Below are 12765 nucleotides of genomic sequence, written 5' to 3' on the forward strand. Positions count from 1 at the left end.
TGCACAACAACCACCAATGTTAAGTCTTGCATATTTCTTCAGCCAAATACCACCCCCACTCACCTCTAGCCAGAGGTCAGGAACACATACACCTCTCCTCCACTTCCCAGGCCAAATCCCAAACTCATTACGGCCTTACCTCCTCTGTCTTTCACCGGAGGTCAAGCATGACCCCACATATAGGACTACACAACCCTCTCCCCCTCCCTTAACATATTCACACTCATGGCTTTGTTGAACTGGTAGGTCAGAGGAAAATAAACGCTTTAGGTGGGTCACCGTGCAAACAATTAGTTAACTCAGGTCTGATCATGATCCTTTCTGGCTGAAAACCCCATAGTAAGTAACTGATTCTAGGTGTAGTAGTGGATTATTAGCCTGGTGGTCCAGTCCGTTTGTGTTTTAGACAACTCCTCACCTTGAGGTCCGTCCTGTGGTACTGCGCATGCTCATGGTCGTGAAGATGCTCTGGGGGGCTGCTGTCTCCACTAGACACACCTGGACCTGACGAGTTGTGCTCTGAACAACACACATGACTTCTGGGGTACCTGGAAGACAGAGAGAGGCTCAGTAACACACAATGAACAATACAGCTGGGGTACCAACGCTGTCATGCGTAGAAAGATAATTATGCATGCATGCAGTACCAGTCAAAAGTTTGGACACTTACTCATTCCAGGGTTTTTCTTTATTTTTACTATTTTCTACATTGTAGAATAATAGTGAAGACATCAGAACTATTAAATAACACAGAAGAAATAGTCTAGTAACCAAATTTAAAAAAGTGTAGCCACCCTTGATGACAGCTTTACAAAGTCCCCCACCCCCATGCAAACTTTGCCACCGCTGCCTTACAGGAACAGGACTGGGCTAGCTGAACACTGAACCAAACTACTGTAGAACTGCCCTGCCAATGCCATCCCTGCCACCGCTGCCTTACAGGAACAGGACTGGGCTTGCTGAACACTGAACCAAACTACTGTAGAACTGCCCTGCCAATGCCATCCCTGCCACCACTGCCTTACAGGAACAGGACTGGGCTAGCTGAACACTGAACCAAACTACTGTAGAACTGCCCTGCCAATGCCATCCCTGCCTTACAGGAACAGGACTGGGCTTGTTGAACACTGAACCAAACTACTGTAGAACTGCCCTGCCAATGCCATCCCTGCCTTACAGGAACAGGACTGGGCTTGTTGAACACTGAACCAAACTACTGTAGAACTGCCCTGCCAATGCCATCCCTGCCTTACAGGAACAGGACTGGGCTTGTTGAACACTGAACCAAACTACTGTAGAACTGCCCTGCCAATGCCATCCTGCCACCGCTGCCTTACAGGAACAGGACTGGGCTTGCTGAACACTGAACCAAACTACTGTAGAACTGCCCTGCCAATGCCATCCCTGCCATCCCTGCCTTACAGGAACAGGACTGGGCTTGTTGAACACTGAACCAAACTACTGTAGAACTGCCCTGCCAATGCCATCCCTGCCTTACAGGAACAGGACTGGGCTTGTTGAACACTGAACCAAACTACTGTAGAACTGCCCTGCCAATGCCATCCCTGCCTTACAGGAACAGGACTGGGCTTGTTGAACACTGAACCAAACTACTGTAGAACTGCCCTGCCAATGCCATCCCTGCCTTACAGGAACAGGACTGGGCTTGCTGAACACTGAACCAAACTACTGTAGAACTGCCCTGCCAATGCCATCCCTGCCTTACAGGAACAGGACTGGGCTTGTTGAACACTGAACCAAACTACTGTAGAACTGCCCTGCCAATGCCATCCCTGCCTTACAGGAACAGGACTGGGCTTGTTGAACACTGAACCAAACTACTGTAGAACTGCCCTGCCAATGCCATCCCTGCCATCCCTGCCTTACAGGAACAGGACTGGGCTTGTTGAACACTGAACCAAACTACTGTAGAACTGCCCTGCCAATGCCATCCCTGCCTTACAGGAACAGGACTGGGCTTGTTGAACACTGAACCAAACTACTGTAGAACTGCCCTGCCAATGCCATCCCTGCCTTACAGGAACAGGACTGGGCTTGTTGAACACTGAACCAAACTACTGTAGAACTGCCCTGCCAATGCCATCCCTGCTTTACAGGAACAGGACTGGGCTTGTTGAACACTGAACCAAACTACTGTAGAACTGCCCTGCCAATGCCATCCCTGCCTTACAGGAACAGGACTGGGCTTGTTGAACACTGAACCAAACTACTGTAGAACTGCCCTGCCAATGCCATCCTGCCACCGCTGCCTTACAGGAACAGGACTGGGCTTGCTGAACACTGAACCAAACTACTGTAGAACTGCCCTGCCAATGCCATCCCTGCCATCCCTGCCTTACAGGAACAGGACTGGGCTTGTTGAACACTGAACCAAACTACTGTAGAACTGCCCTGCCAATGCCATCCTGCCACCGCTGCCTTACAGGAACAGGACTGGGCTTGTTGAACACTGAACCAAACTACTGTAGAACTGCCCTGCCAATGCCATCCCTGCCTTACAGGAACAGGACTGGGCTTGTTGAACACTGAACCAAACTACTGTAGAACTGCCCTGCCAATGCCATCCCTGCCACTGGATTCCTTTTGGTCTTAGTACTAGAGAGAAAGTCTGGAAAGGTCTAATATTGCATAAGAGCACAACAGAGATAAACAGGTGAACAAAAAGAGAAGTAGAGCATTTTTTTTTGTGTTTATCTGATCAGAGGGGTAAAGGCCGAGGTGATGTGGCAGGAAAGGAGGGAGGGTCCCTGGGGTGTGTGTGTGTGTGTGTTTTCAGGGCTCAATGAGCGTGGGGCCTGCCTGAACATGTCCACAATGTTCAGCTTCACACACTTTAATGAAATGGTTTTTTACACAATGTAATTTTCCCTCGGGCCTGGTCTTTGAAGCCAGTATGAATCTAAACAACAGCTAGACGCTGCAATTGTCACCTCACACAGACGCCCCCCTTGCTCTGAAACCTGAAACCTTGACCACTCAGACATCACTGTCAGGCCACACACAATCTGGACTATGTTTTAGCCTATTAGTTTGATGGCAGGACTTGAGAGGATCCTGAGAAAGGTGAATGTGTGTTAAGGACTTTTTATAGTCCCGTACACCTTCAAAACATTCAACCTCCAGCTGCGTACCCATCATTGTAAGCCTGCCACATACACACAATACATTTAATATTGTGTGTGTAAGTGTTTGTCACAAACCTGCTCGTGGGAAGTGACAAAGAGCTCTTATAGGACCAGGGCACAAATAATAATAATCAATCATTTTGCTCTTTATTTAATCATCGTACATATAAAACCTTATTTGTTCATAGAAAAACTGTGAATAACTCACAGGTTAATGAGAAGGATATGCTTGAAACCAGGCACAGCCAGAAGAGGACTGGCCACCACTCATAGCCTGGTTCCTCTCTAGGTTTCTTCCTAGGTTTTGGCCTTTCTAGGGAGTTTTTCCTAGCCACCGTGCTTCTACACCTGCATTGCTTGCTGTTTGGGGTTTTAGGCTGGGTTTCTGTACAGAACTTTGATATATCGGCTGATGTACAAAGGGCTTTATAAATACATTTGATTTGACATAACTCTGCAATGTTGGGTTGTATTGGAGAGTCTCAGTCTTAAATATTTTTCCACACAGTCTGTGCCTGTATTTAGTTTTCATGCTTGTGAGGGCCAAGAATCCACTCTTACATAGGTTCATAGTAGCAAAGGGCCTCAGTGTCTTAACAGCGCGATTTGCCAAGGCAGGATACTCGGAGTGCAGCCCAATCCAGAAATCTGGCAGTGGCTTCTGATTAAATTACATTTTCACAGAACCGCTTGTTGCAATTTCGATGAGGCTCTCTTGTTCAGATATCGGCAAGTGGACTGGAGGCAGGGCATGAAAGGAATAATCCAGTTGTTTGTGTTGTCATGACGTTGGCCAGTGGGTAAGGTTTAGGACCCCCCATAAATACCTTTCTCCCTTTCCTCTCTTGACTCTACAGAAGGACTCTTGAATAGCATTTGTTAAACATAGAGAGTCTGGGAGCATCAAAAGGTGGGGGAAAGGAACCATATTTCGGTAATCCAACCAGCTGAAAATATGCGTTGGTACTCAATGAATACGATGCCAGATCAGTTGGCGCCTGAGACATTATGACTGATGACAGGATGACATAAACTGTATCTTGGAAAGTCTACACATTCTAGTTATCAGATTCACATGGAATTGTTGTGCAATTTAAATGTATAAATATGAAACTATTTGTGAAAAGATGAAATGTCATTTTAGCTTCCAAATGAGAAAATAAGGTTAAAGCTCTGCTCACTCAGTGGCCTGCTCTTGTGAAGAGACATTGGTGCTAAACTATGAAACACGCCCTTCTCTCCCCTCCTATATAAAGCCCTTGACAAAAATGTAACTTTCAGTTCCGACGACGGTCCATACGTTAAAAGGACTAACATGTCAAATACAGAACTAAGCCAAACTCAGCGTGAGCTTTGGTTGCGAATAGTATGAACTTTGAACTCTTATTCACTAAAGAAGTGAGACATCCTAGCCGTCGAGTTAGCAACAGCAGCTGTAAACGTGGGCTAGGAAAGGACGGACGACGTATCCAGTCTACCACACAACGACGATATTACAACATATCCAGTTTACCACCAGAGACACTCTTCAAAGGACAAGGAAGATCTCTGTTGGGCAACACGGCCTTCCACCTACAATCAACCTGATTCTGTGAATTATTTGAAATTATGATAAATTGTATGTGTGTATAATCAATTAGAGATTTGATAAAGTAATGCTGAGAATGATTAGATACAATTTAAACCACCCATTCGTAGACGTACGTAGATTTTTAGTTGGTATCTTAAATGGATAATTTGATAAAGATGAAGTTTTTAAGCACTATTAAAATAATCTACCAAATCTGGGAAATCGAGCTCTAGAAACTGATTAGAGTGTGTCCACTTTTGGTTATCTTACCCTAACGATGTAACTATAAAACGCATATTGGATTATCTCCGTCTGGGTGAAACATTTGAAATTAAACTGCCCTTAAAGGTCTGAACATGTTATATTTTTTCTTCCCAGTATGAGAGAAGTTGCGGGATTTATTGAATAAACTGAATAAAGTTCGAGAGAATTAAGAGGGAATCTCAAGGTAATTTATAATGTCATACAAAGCCTAAGGTTTTCCATCAAACTAATTATCATTGCGTGATTAATGTGATGTAGTAAAGTAATTGAAATACTTGAAAACATAATCTACTTTTATTAAAAGGCGCAATATCTGTTTCCCAGTCATTGCGCTGACTGAATTCTGAGTTTTTTATTTTAAATAATCTATTTGTATGTTTTGCCTGGAAAGTTATGGTCGCTAGTGTTTGTATAAGATATAAACTGAACGTTTTAATAGCTTGTCTGGTTCAAATTAATAGAAGGGATAAATTGAACGTTTTCAATAGATTGTTTAGGTTAAATTGATAGACTAATTCAACTTAAAATAATAACGAAGCGAATTCTTATTCTTATTGCCCCTGGAATGTCTAAGCAAACAACTGGAGGCAGGGCTTTCTCCTATAGAGCTCAATTTTTATGGAATGGTCTGCCTATCCATGTGAGAGACGCAGACTCGTTCTCAACCTTTAAGTCTTTACTGAAGACTCATCTCTTCAGTAGGTCCTATGATTGAGTGTAGTCTGGCCCAGGAGTGTGAAGGTGAACGGAAAGGCACTGGAGCGACGAACCGACCTTGCTGTCTGCCTGGCTGGTTCCCTTCTTGCCACTGGGATTATCTGCCTCTGACCCTATTATGGGGGCTGAGTCACTGGCTTACTCGTGCTCTTCCATGCCGTCCCTAGGAGGGGTGTGTCACTTGAATGGGTTGAGTCACTGACGGGATTCTTCCTGTCCGGGTTGGCGCCCCCTTGGGTTCGTGCCGTGGGGGAGGAGATCTTCGTGGGCTATACTTAGCCTCGTCTCAGGGTAGTAAGTTGGTGGTTTGCGGATATCCCTCCAGTGGTTTGGGGGCTGTGCTTTGGCAAAGTGGGTGGGGTTATATCCTGCCTGGTTGGCCCTGTCCGGGGGTATCGTCGGACGGGGCCACAGTGTCTTCCCGACACCTCGTCTCAGCCTCCAGCATCTATGCTGCAGTAGTTAGTGTCTGGGGACCTAGGGCCAGTCTGTTATATCTGATGTAATTATCCTTTCTTATCCGGTGTCCTGTGTGAATTTAAGTATTCTCCCTCTAATCCCTCTTTCCCCAAGGACCTGAGCCCTGGGACCATGCCTCAGGACTACCTGGCCTGATGACTACTTGCTGTCCCTATTCCACCTGGTCGTGCTGCTGCTCCAGTTTCAATTGTTCTGCCTGTGGCTATGGAACCCTCACCTGTTCAGTGGACATTCTACCTTGTCCTGGACTTGCTGTTTGAGACTCTCTCTCTCCACCGCACCTGCTGTCTCTAACTCTGAATGATCGACATGAAAAGCCAATTGACATTTACTGCTGCGGTGCTGACCTGTTGCACCCTCTACAACCACTGTGATTATTATTTTTATTTGACCCTGCTGTTCATTTGTGAACGTTTGAACATCTTGGCCATGTACTGTTATAATATCCACCAGGCACAGCTAGAAGAGGACTGACCACCCCTCAGAGCCTAGTTTCTTCCAAGGTTCCTGCCTTTCTAAAACCAAATCTAATCTAGCCACTGTGCTTCTACAGCTGCATTGCTTGCTGTTTTGGGTTTTAGGCTGGGTTTCTGTATAGCACTATGTGACATGGGCTGATGTAAAAAGGGATTTATAAATACATTTCATTATTTCACACTATCTTGACTGATGCACGCCATACTATACATGTCCCTTTCCTCATCCTCCTTATCTACAGAGTACATGATCCATGCATCTAATCATCTAATAATCCAGTGCTGATGGTGTTGCAATGAGGGCCTAATCACAAAGCATCACCACTTTGTACAAACATCCAGCTCTAACCTGACGGCCCCACAGTTGAATTCGGAAGTTTACATACACTTAGGGTGGAGTCATTAAAACTCGTTTTTCAACCACTCCACAAGTTTCTTGTTAACAAACTATAGTTTTGGCAAGTCGGTTAGGACATGTACTTTGTGCATGACACAAGTCATTTTCCCAACAATTGTATAATTCACTGAATCACAATTCCAGTGGGCCAGAATTTCCATACACAAGTTGAATGTGCCTTTAAACGGCTTGGAAATTCCCGAAAATTATGCCATGGCTTTAGAAGCTTCTGATAGGCTAATTGACATCATTTGAGTCAATTGGAGGTGTACCTGTGGATGTATTTCAAGGCCTACCTTCAAACTCAGTGCCTCTCTGCTTGACATCATGGGAAAATCAAAAGAAATCAGCCAAGACTTCAGAAAAAAAAATGTAGACCTCCACAAGTCTGGTTCATCCTTGGGAGCAATTTCCAAACGTCTGAAGGTACCACGTTCATCTGTACAAACAATAGTACGCAAGTATAAACACCATGGGACCACGCAGCCGTCATACCGCTCAGAAAGTAGACGCATTTTGTCTCTTAGAGATTAACGTACTTTGGTGCGAAAAGCACAAATCATTCTCAGAACAACAGCAAAGGACCTTGTGAAGATGCTGGAGGAAACAGGTACAAAAGTATCTATATCCACAGTAAAACAAGTCCTATATGGACATAACCTGAAAGGCCACTTAGCAAGGAAGAAGCCACTGCTCCAAAAACAAAATAAAAAAGCCAGACTATGGTTTGCAACTGCACATGGGGACAAAGATAGTACTTTTTGGAGAAATGTCCTCTGGTCTGATGAAATAAAAATAGAACAGTTTGGCCATAATGACCATTCTTATGTTTGGAGGAAAAAGGGGGAGGCTTGCAAGCCGAAGAACACCATCCCAACAATGAAGCACGGGGGTGGCAGCAACATGTTGTGGGGGTGCTTTGCTGCAGGAGGGACTTAACAAAATAGATGCATCATGAGGCAGAAAAATTATGAGGATTTATTGAAGCAACATCTCAAGACATCAAGTTAAAGCTTGGTCGCAAATGGGTCTTCCAAATGGACAATGACCCCGATCATACTTCCAAAGTTGTGGGAAAATGGCTTAAGGACAACAAAGTCAAGGTATTGGAGTGGCCATCACAAAGCCCTGACCTCAATCCCATAGAAAATGTTTGGGCAGAACTGAAAAGGCGTGTGTGAGCAAGGAGGCCTACAAACCTGACTCAGTTACACCAGCTCTGTCAGGAGGAACGGGACAAAATCCACCCAACTTACTGTGGGAAGCTTGTGGAAGGCTACCTGAAATGTTTGACCCAGTTTAACAATTTAAAGGCAATGCTACCAAATACTAATTGAGTGTATGTAAACTTCTGACCCACTGGGAATGTGATGAAAGAAATAAAAGCTGAAAAAAAATCACTACTATTATTCTGACATTTCACATTCTTAAAAATAAAGTGGTGATCCTAACTGGCCTAAGACAGGACATTTTTACTAGGATTAAATGTCAGGAATGAGTTTAAATGTATTTGGCTAAGGTGTATGTAAACTTCAACTGTATATGGCAGTGTGGGTAGGTAAATGTAAGAGGCAGCATACAAAATCAGACCATAATGAGCCGTAGGGTGGATACAGCCACAGCTAAACTTAGCGCCATAGCTTTGAACTACGTACTGCTTCAAATGTCACATATGCGAGGGTGGGAGAATGGTTGATGAGCGACCAGGGGTGGTGAGGGTATACTGTATGCTGACAGGCCTATGGGTTAGAGCAGGGGTGTCAAACTCATTCCACAGAGGGCCTGCGGGCTTTTGTTTTTTCTGTTCAATTAAGACCTAGACAACCAGGTGACAGGAGTTTCTTACGACACTGAACAAAAAAAACCTCCAACATTCAGCAATTTCAAGTTACAGTTCATATAGGGAAAATAGTCAATTGAAATAAAGTTGTAATCTATGGATTTCACATGTCTGGGAATACAGAAATGCATCTGGTCACAGATAAATAAAATCTGAAAATCAGTCAGTATGTATGTGGTGTGACCACATTGCCTCCTTCGTAAAGAGCTGTTCAGGTTGTTGATTGTGGCACCACTCTTCATTGGCTGTGCGAAGTTGCTGGATATTGGCGGGAACTGGAATCCGGTGTCCTACACGTTAATCAAGTACATCCCAAACATGCTCAATAGGTGACATGTCTGTTGAGTATGCAGGTCATGGAAGAACTGGGACATTGTCAGCTTCAAGGAATTGTGTACAGATCATTGCGACATGGGGCCTTGCATTATCATGCTGAAACATAAGGTGATAGCGATGGATGAAAGACGCGACAATGAGCCTCAAGATCTCATCACGGAATCTCTGTGCATTCAAATGGCCATCGATAAAATGCAATGGTGTTCGTTGTCCGTAGCTTATGTCTGCCCATACCATAACCCCACCACCACCATAGGGTGCTCTGTTCATGTTGACATCAGCAAACAGCTCACCCACACACATCTGCCATCTGCCCAGTTGAAAACGGGATTACTCTGTGAAGAAGACACTTCTCCAGGGTGCCATCAACCATCGAAGGTGAGCATTTGCCCACCTAAGTCTGTTACGAAGCCGAGCTGGCGGAGAACGATGAGCATACAGATGAGCTTCCCTGAGAAAGTGACAGTTTGTGTATAAATTCATCGGTTGTGCAAACCCCAAGTTTCATAAGCCGTCTCAGACGATCCCACAGGTGAAGAACCCAGATGTGGAGATCCCTAGGCTGGCGTGGTTACACGTGGTGTGCGGTTGGACATACAGCCAAATTCTCTAAAATGACGTTGGAGGTGGCGTATTTGAGAGAAATGAATATTCAATTCTCTGGCAACAGCTCTGGTGGACATTCCTGCAGTCAGCATGCCAATTGCACGCTCCCTCAACTTGAGACATGTGGCATTGTGTTGTGTGACTTCAAATTTTAGAGTGGCCTTTAATTGTCCCCAGCACAATGTGCACCTGTGTAATGATGTAAGGGTAATCAGTTTCTTGATGTCACACCTGTCAGGTGGCTAGATTATCTTGCCAAAGGGGAAATGCTCACTAACAGGGCTGTAAACAGATTTGTTTTCAAAATATGAGAGAAATACACATCGAACATTTCTGGGATGTTTTATATCAGCTCATGAAACATGGGACCAACACATTACATGTTGCGTTTAATTAATCAATCAAGTACAAGGGTGGAGCGAAAACCCGCAGACACTCGACCCTCCATGGAAAGAGTGACAAGTGGGTTTGAGTATATTGTCCAATCCTTTTAGCCAAAAATACTAGGCTTCTACCCCCATCTGCACAGGCCTATAGGCTAGCCTAGACCTTGTTGTGAACGTAACTTCTGCCACGGTGAATACCGCGGTGATGGTAGGAGTGTTTATGTCACAACGTGTCTGAGGAACTGGACAGGATCCACAGAGAGATGATTGACACCAGAACCATTTACAACTGGATTGACAGTTATAACTCAATTAAAATAATCCCCATAAAACGACCTCTGATCCCAGAAGCCTTGGATTTCTATAACACTTCACACGCGCACTCACCCCTCTCCTTGATGGGAGTTCTCTTGGACAGCTGCAATCATCACATGCTGAGGAACCAGGTGGTCGGCTGATATTTCAGACATTACACAGAAGAAAAATCGACACAATTTAGGTTCACATGATACTCCTTAAACTATTCATACACTCGTACCCGTATATACGGGTTGAAAATTGTAGATTTGGGCACTGATAAGCGCCTACATTGAAACGCAGTGGCTGTACAGTAACATGCGGTAGCATAAATGACGTCAGAACTCAGGCGCTGTATGGGTTTTGACTGGACTGCCGTTCTGAACTTGAGCACCGCATGCGACAAGACGTTTCCCTCACCCCTCGGGGTAATCGAGAAACATTTTTGTCTGAGTGAGGGAAATGCTGTAAATTAAAAGGACTTGATGTATTTTTAAATATGAGACGTTGAGGATTCTAATAAATACCGCTTTGATGTTATACAAGCAAGCTAAAACACCAGAGTTCAAATGTGCACTTCACATTTCCATATGACTCATGTCACATAGTGTCAAAGTTTTTATTCACCATTTTTGGTGTAGAGTTACAAGACGACAAACTCTGGGTTATCCTGAACATAATGATCCTGTTTGTCTTTGGTGAAGAAAATTTTCCTACGAACACGCACCTGAATGCACTCATGACTCTTTTCTATGTGCACCAAAATTACAAACTGTTTATCTGAATTGCCTTGTGAAAACCTAACACTAAGTTCGCATTTTATGATTTATTTTTTAACTAGTCACATTGGCAAAAGAACAAGCTTTCAAATTAAGCCCACCTGACCCAGATTGCGATTTACAAAATGGGCTGTTTTTGGATTATGTAAACAGTAATTGTGTGATGGAGGGGATCCAGGACTGTGTTCCAAACAAAACCACTAGTGTGCCCGCTGCAACTCCTCAACGGCACAGCTAGGAGAGCTCAAAAAAGCATGTTATAGTGCATTGAAATTACCTTGGAACTGTGGACACTAGAGGTGTGTGTACACCAGTTAGTCCTCTCATTCAAACTTTTGTATTTTTTTGTCTTATGTTGCACCTACTAGGGTTGCAAAGGGTCGGATGGGAAGTTAAGCCCGGGAACTTTGCTTAAATTAATCAAAAAAGTTAGCTTAAAACAGTGAACCTTTCTTGTGGGATACACAAGGCAATTCTAGGTCTTGTGGCATATTTTGGTTAAACTATCCCCAATTCAATGGAATTGCAACCCCCTGCATGCACAGCGCATTCTTCCATCACATGTACAGCTGATTCTCAAGATCTTGCACCCTAATGAGATGCTATTGAGCCCACACTACTACACTGTCTGAGCCAAGTTTCCACACGTTTCCTTTTAAAACATTTATCTTACAAAGGAGTTGTTTAATCTAACTGCTTAACTATTTATCTGTACATGGAATTGTATTAGTTGTGTTTTTTAAAACAATTTCCACCCCTAATCTTTACATGAAAATGCCACGAGCACTATCTGATGTGTGGAAGGAAAAGCTGTGTACATGTGCAAATACTGTGCCAAATCATATGAGAAGAATGCAAAAAAGATGCAGAATCATCTGGCCAAGTGCACAGAGTTCACTCAGTGCTCACAACAAGCAACCTCTGACTAAAGTCCCTCTACTTCTATTCAAGGTGAAAATAATGAAATCAGACACCTTATCGATAGCAACATCTCATGGTCCTCCTGGAATCAGAAGTTTTTGACAGAATGGAAGAACGTAGTCAGAGAAATGCTGATGAATGTCTTGCTCAAGCTGTGTATGCAACTGGTTCACCACTGATGCTCACAGGCAATGTGTATTGGAAGAGATTTCAGAATGTCCTTCGCCCTCCAACCAGATATGCTTTATCTACTCATTTGCTGGATGCAGAGTTCAAGTAAAGGTCAAGCAAATCATAGTGAAAGCAGACTATTGCAATCATCTCTGATGGGTGCTCAAATGTTTGTGTGCAAGGAATAATTTACTACATCTCCACCAGTCAACCAGTATTTTACAAGAGCACAGACAAGGGTCAACAGACACACCGGTCTCAACATTGCAGATGAGCTGAAGGCAGTCATCAATGACCTTGGACCACAGAAGGTATTTGCACTGGTTACAGACGATGCTGCGAACATGAAGGCTGCTTGGTCTAAAGTGGAGGGAGTCCT

The 12765-nt window shown here is 44.0% G+C and overlaps 1 protein-coding gene across 5 annotated transcripts in view; it reads right to left on the reverse strand.

Annotated features, from left to right (window-relative positions):
* LOC110524508 (SUN domain-containing ossification factor) overlaps positions 1–12765 on the reverse strand; it is an 84414-nt gene that overhangs the window by 31184 nt on the left and 40465 nt on the right. For all 5 annotated transcript variants that reach the window (XM_036978307.1, XM_036978306.1, XM_036978305.1 and 2 more), the window contains exon 2: positions 419–548. In XM_036978307.1, the coding sequence (XP_036834202.1) occupies positions 419–548 (130 nt within the window). The remainder of the gene's footprint in view (positions 1–418; positions 549–12765) is intronic.

This window comes from Oncorhynchus mykiss, chromosome 5 (genome assembly GCF_013265735.2).
Source record: "Oncorhynchus mykiss isolate Arlee chromosome 5, USDA_OmykA_1.1, whole genome shotgun sequence".
NCBI classification, from domain to species: Eukaryota; Metazoa; Chordata; class Actinopteri; order Salmoniformes; family Salmonidae; genus Oncorhynchus; species Oncorhynchus mykiss.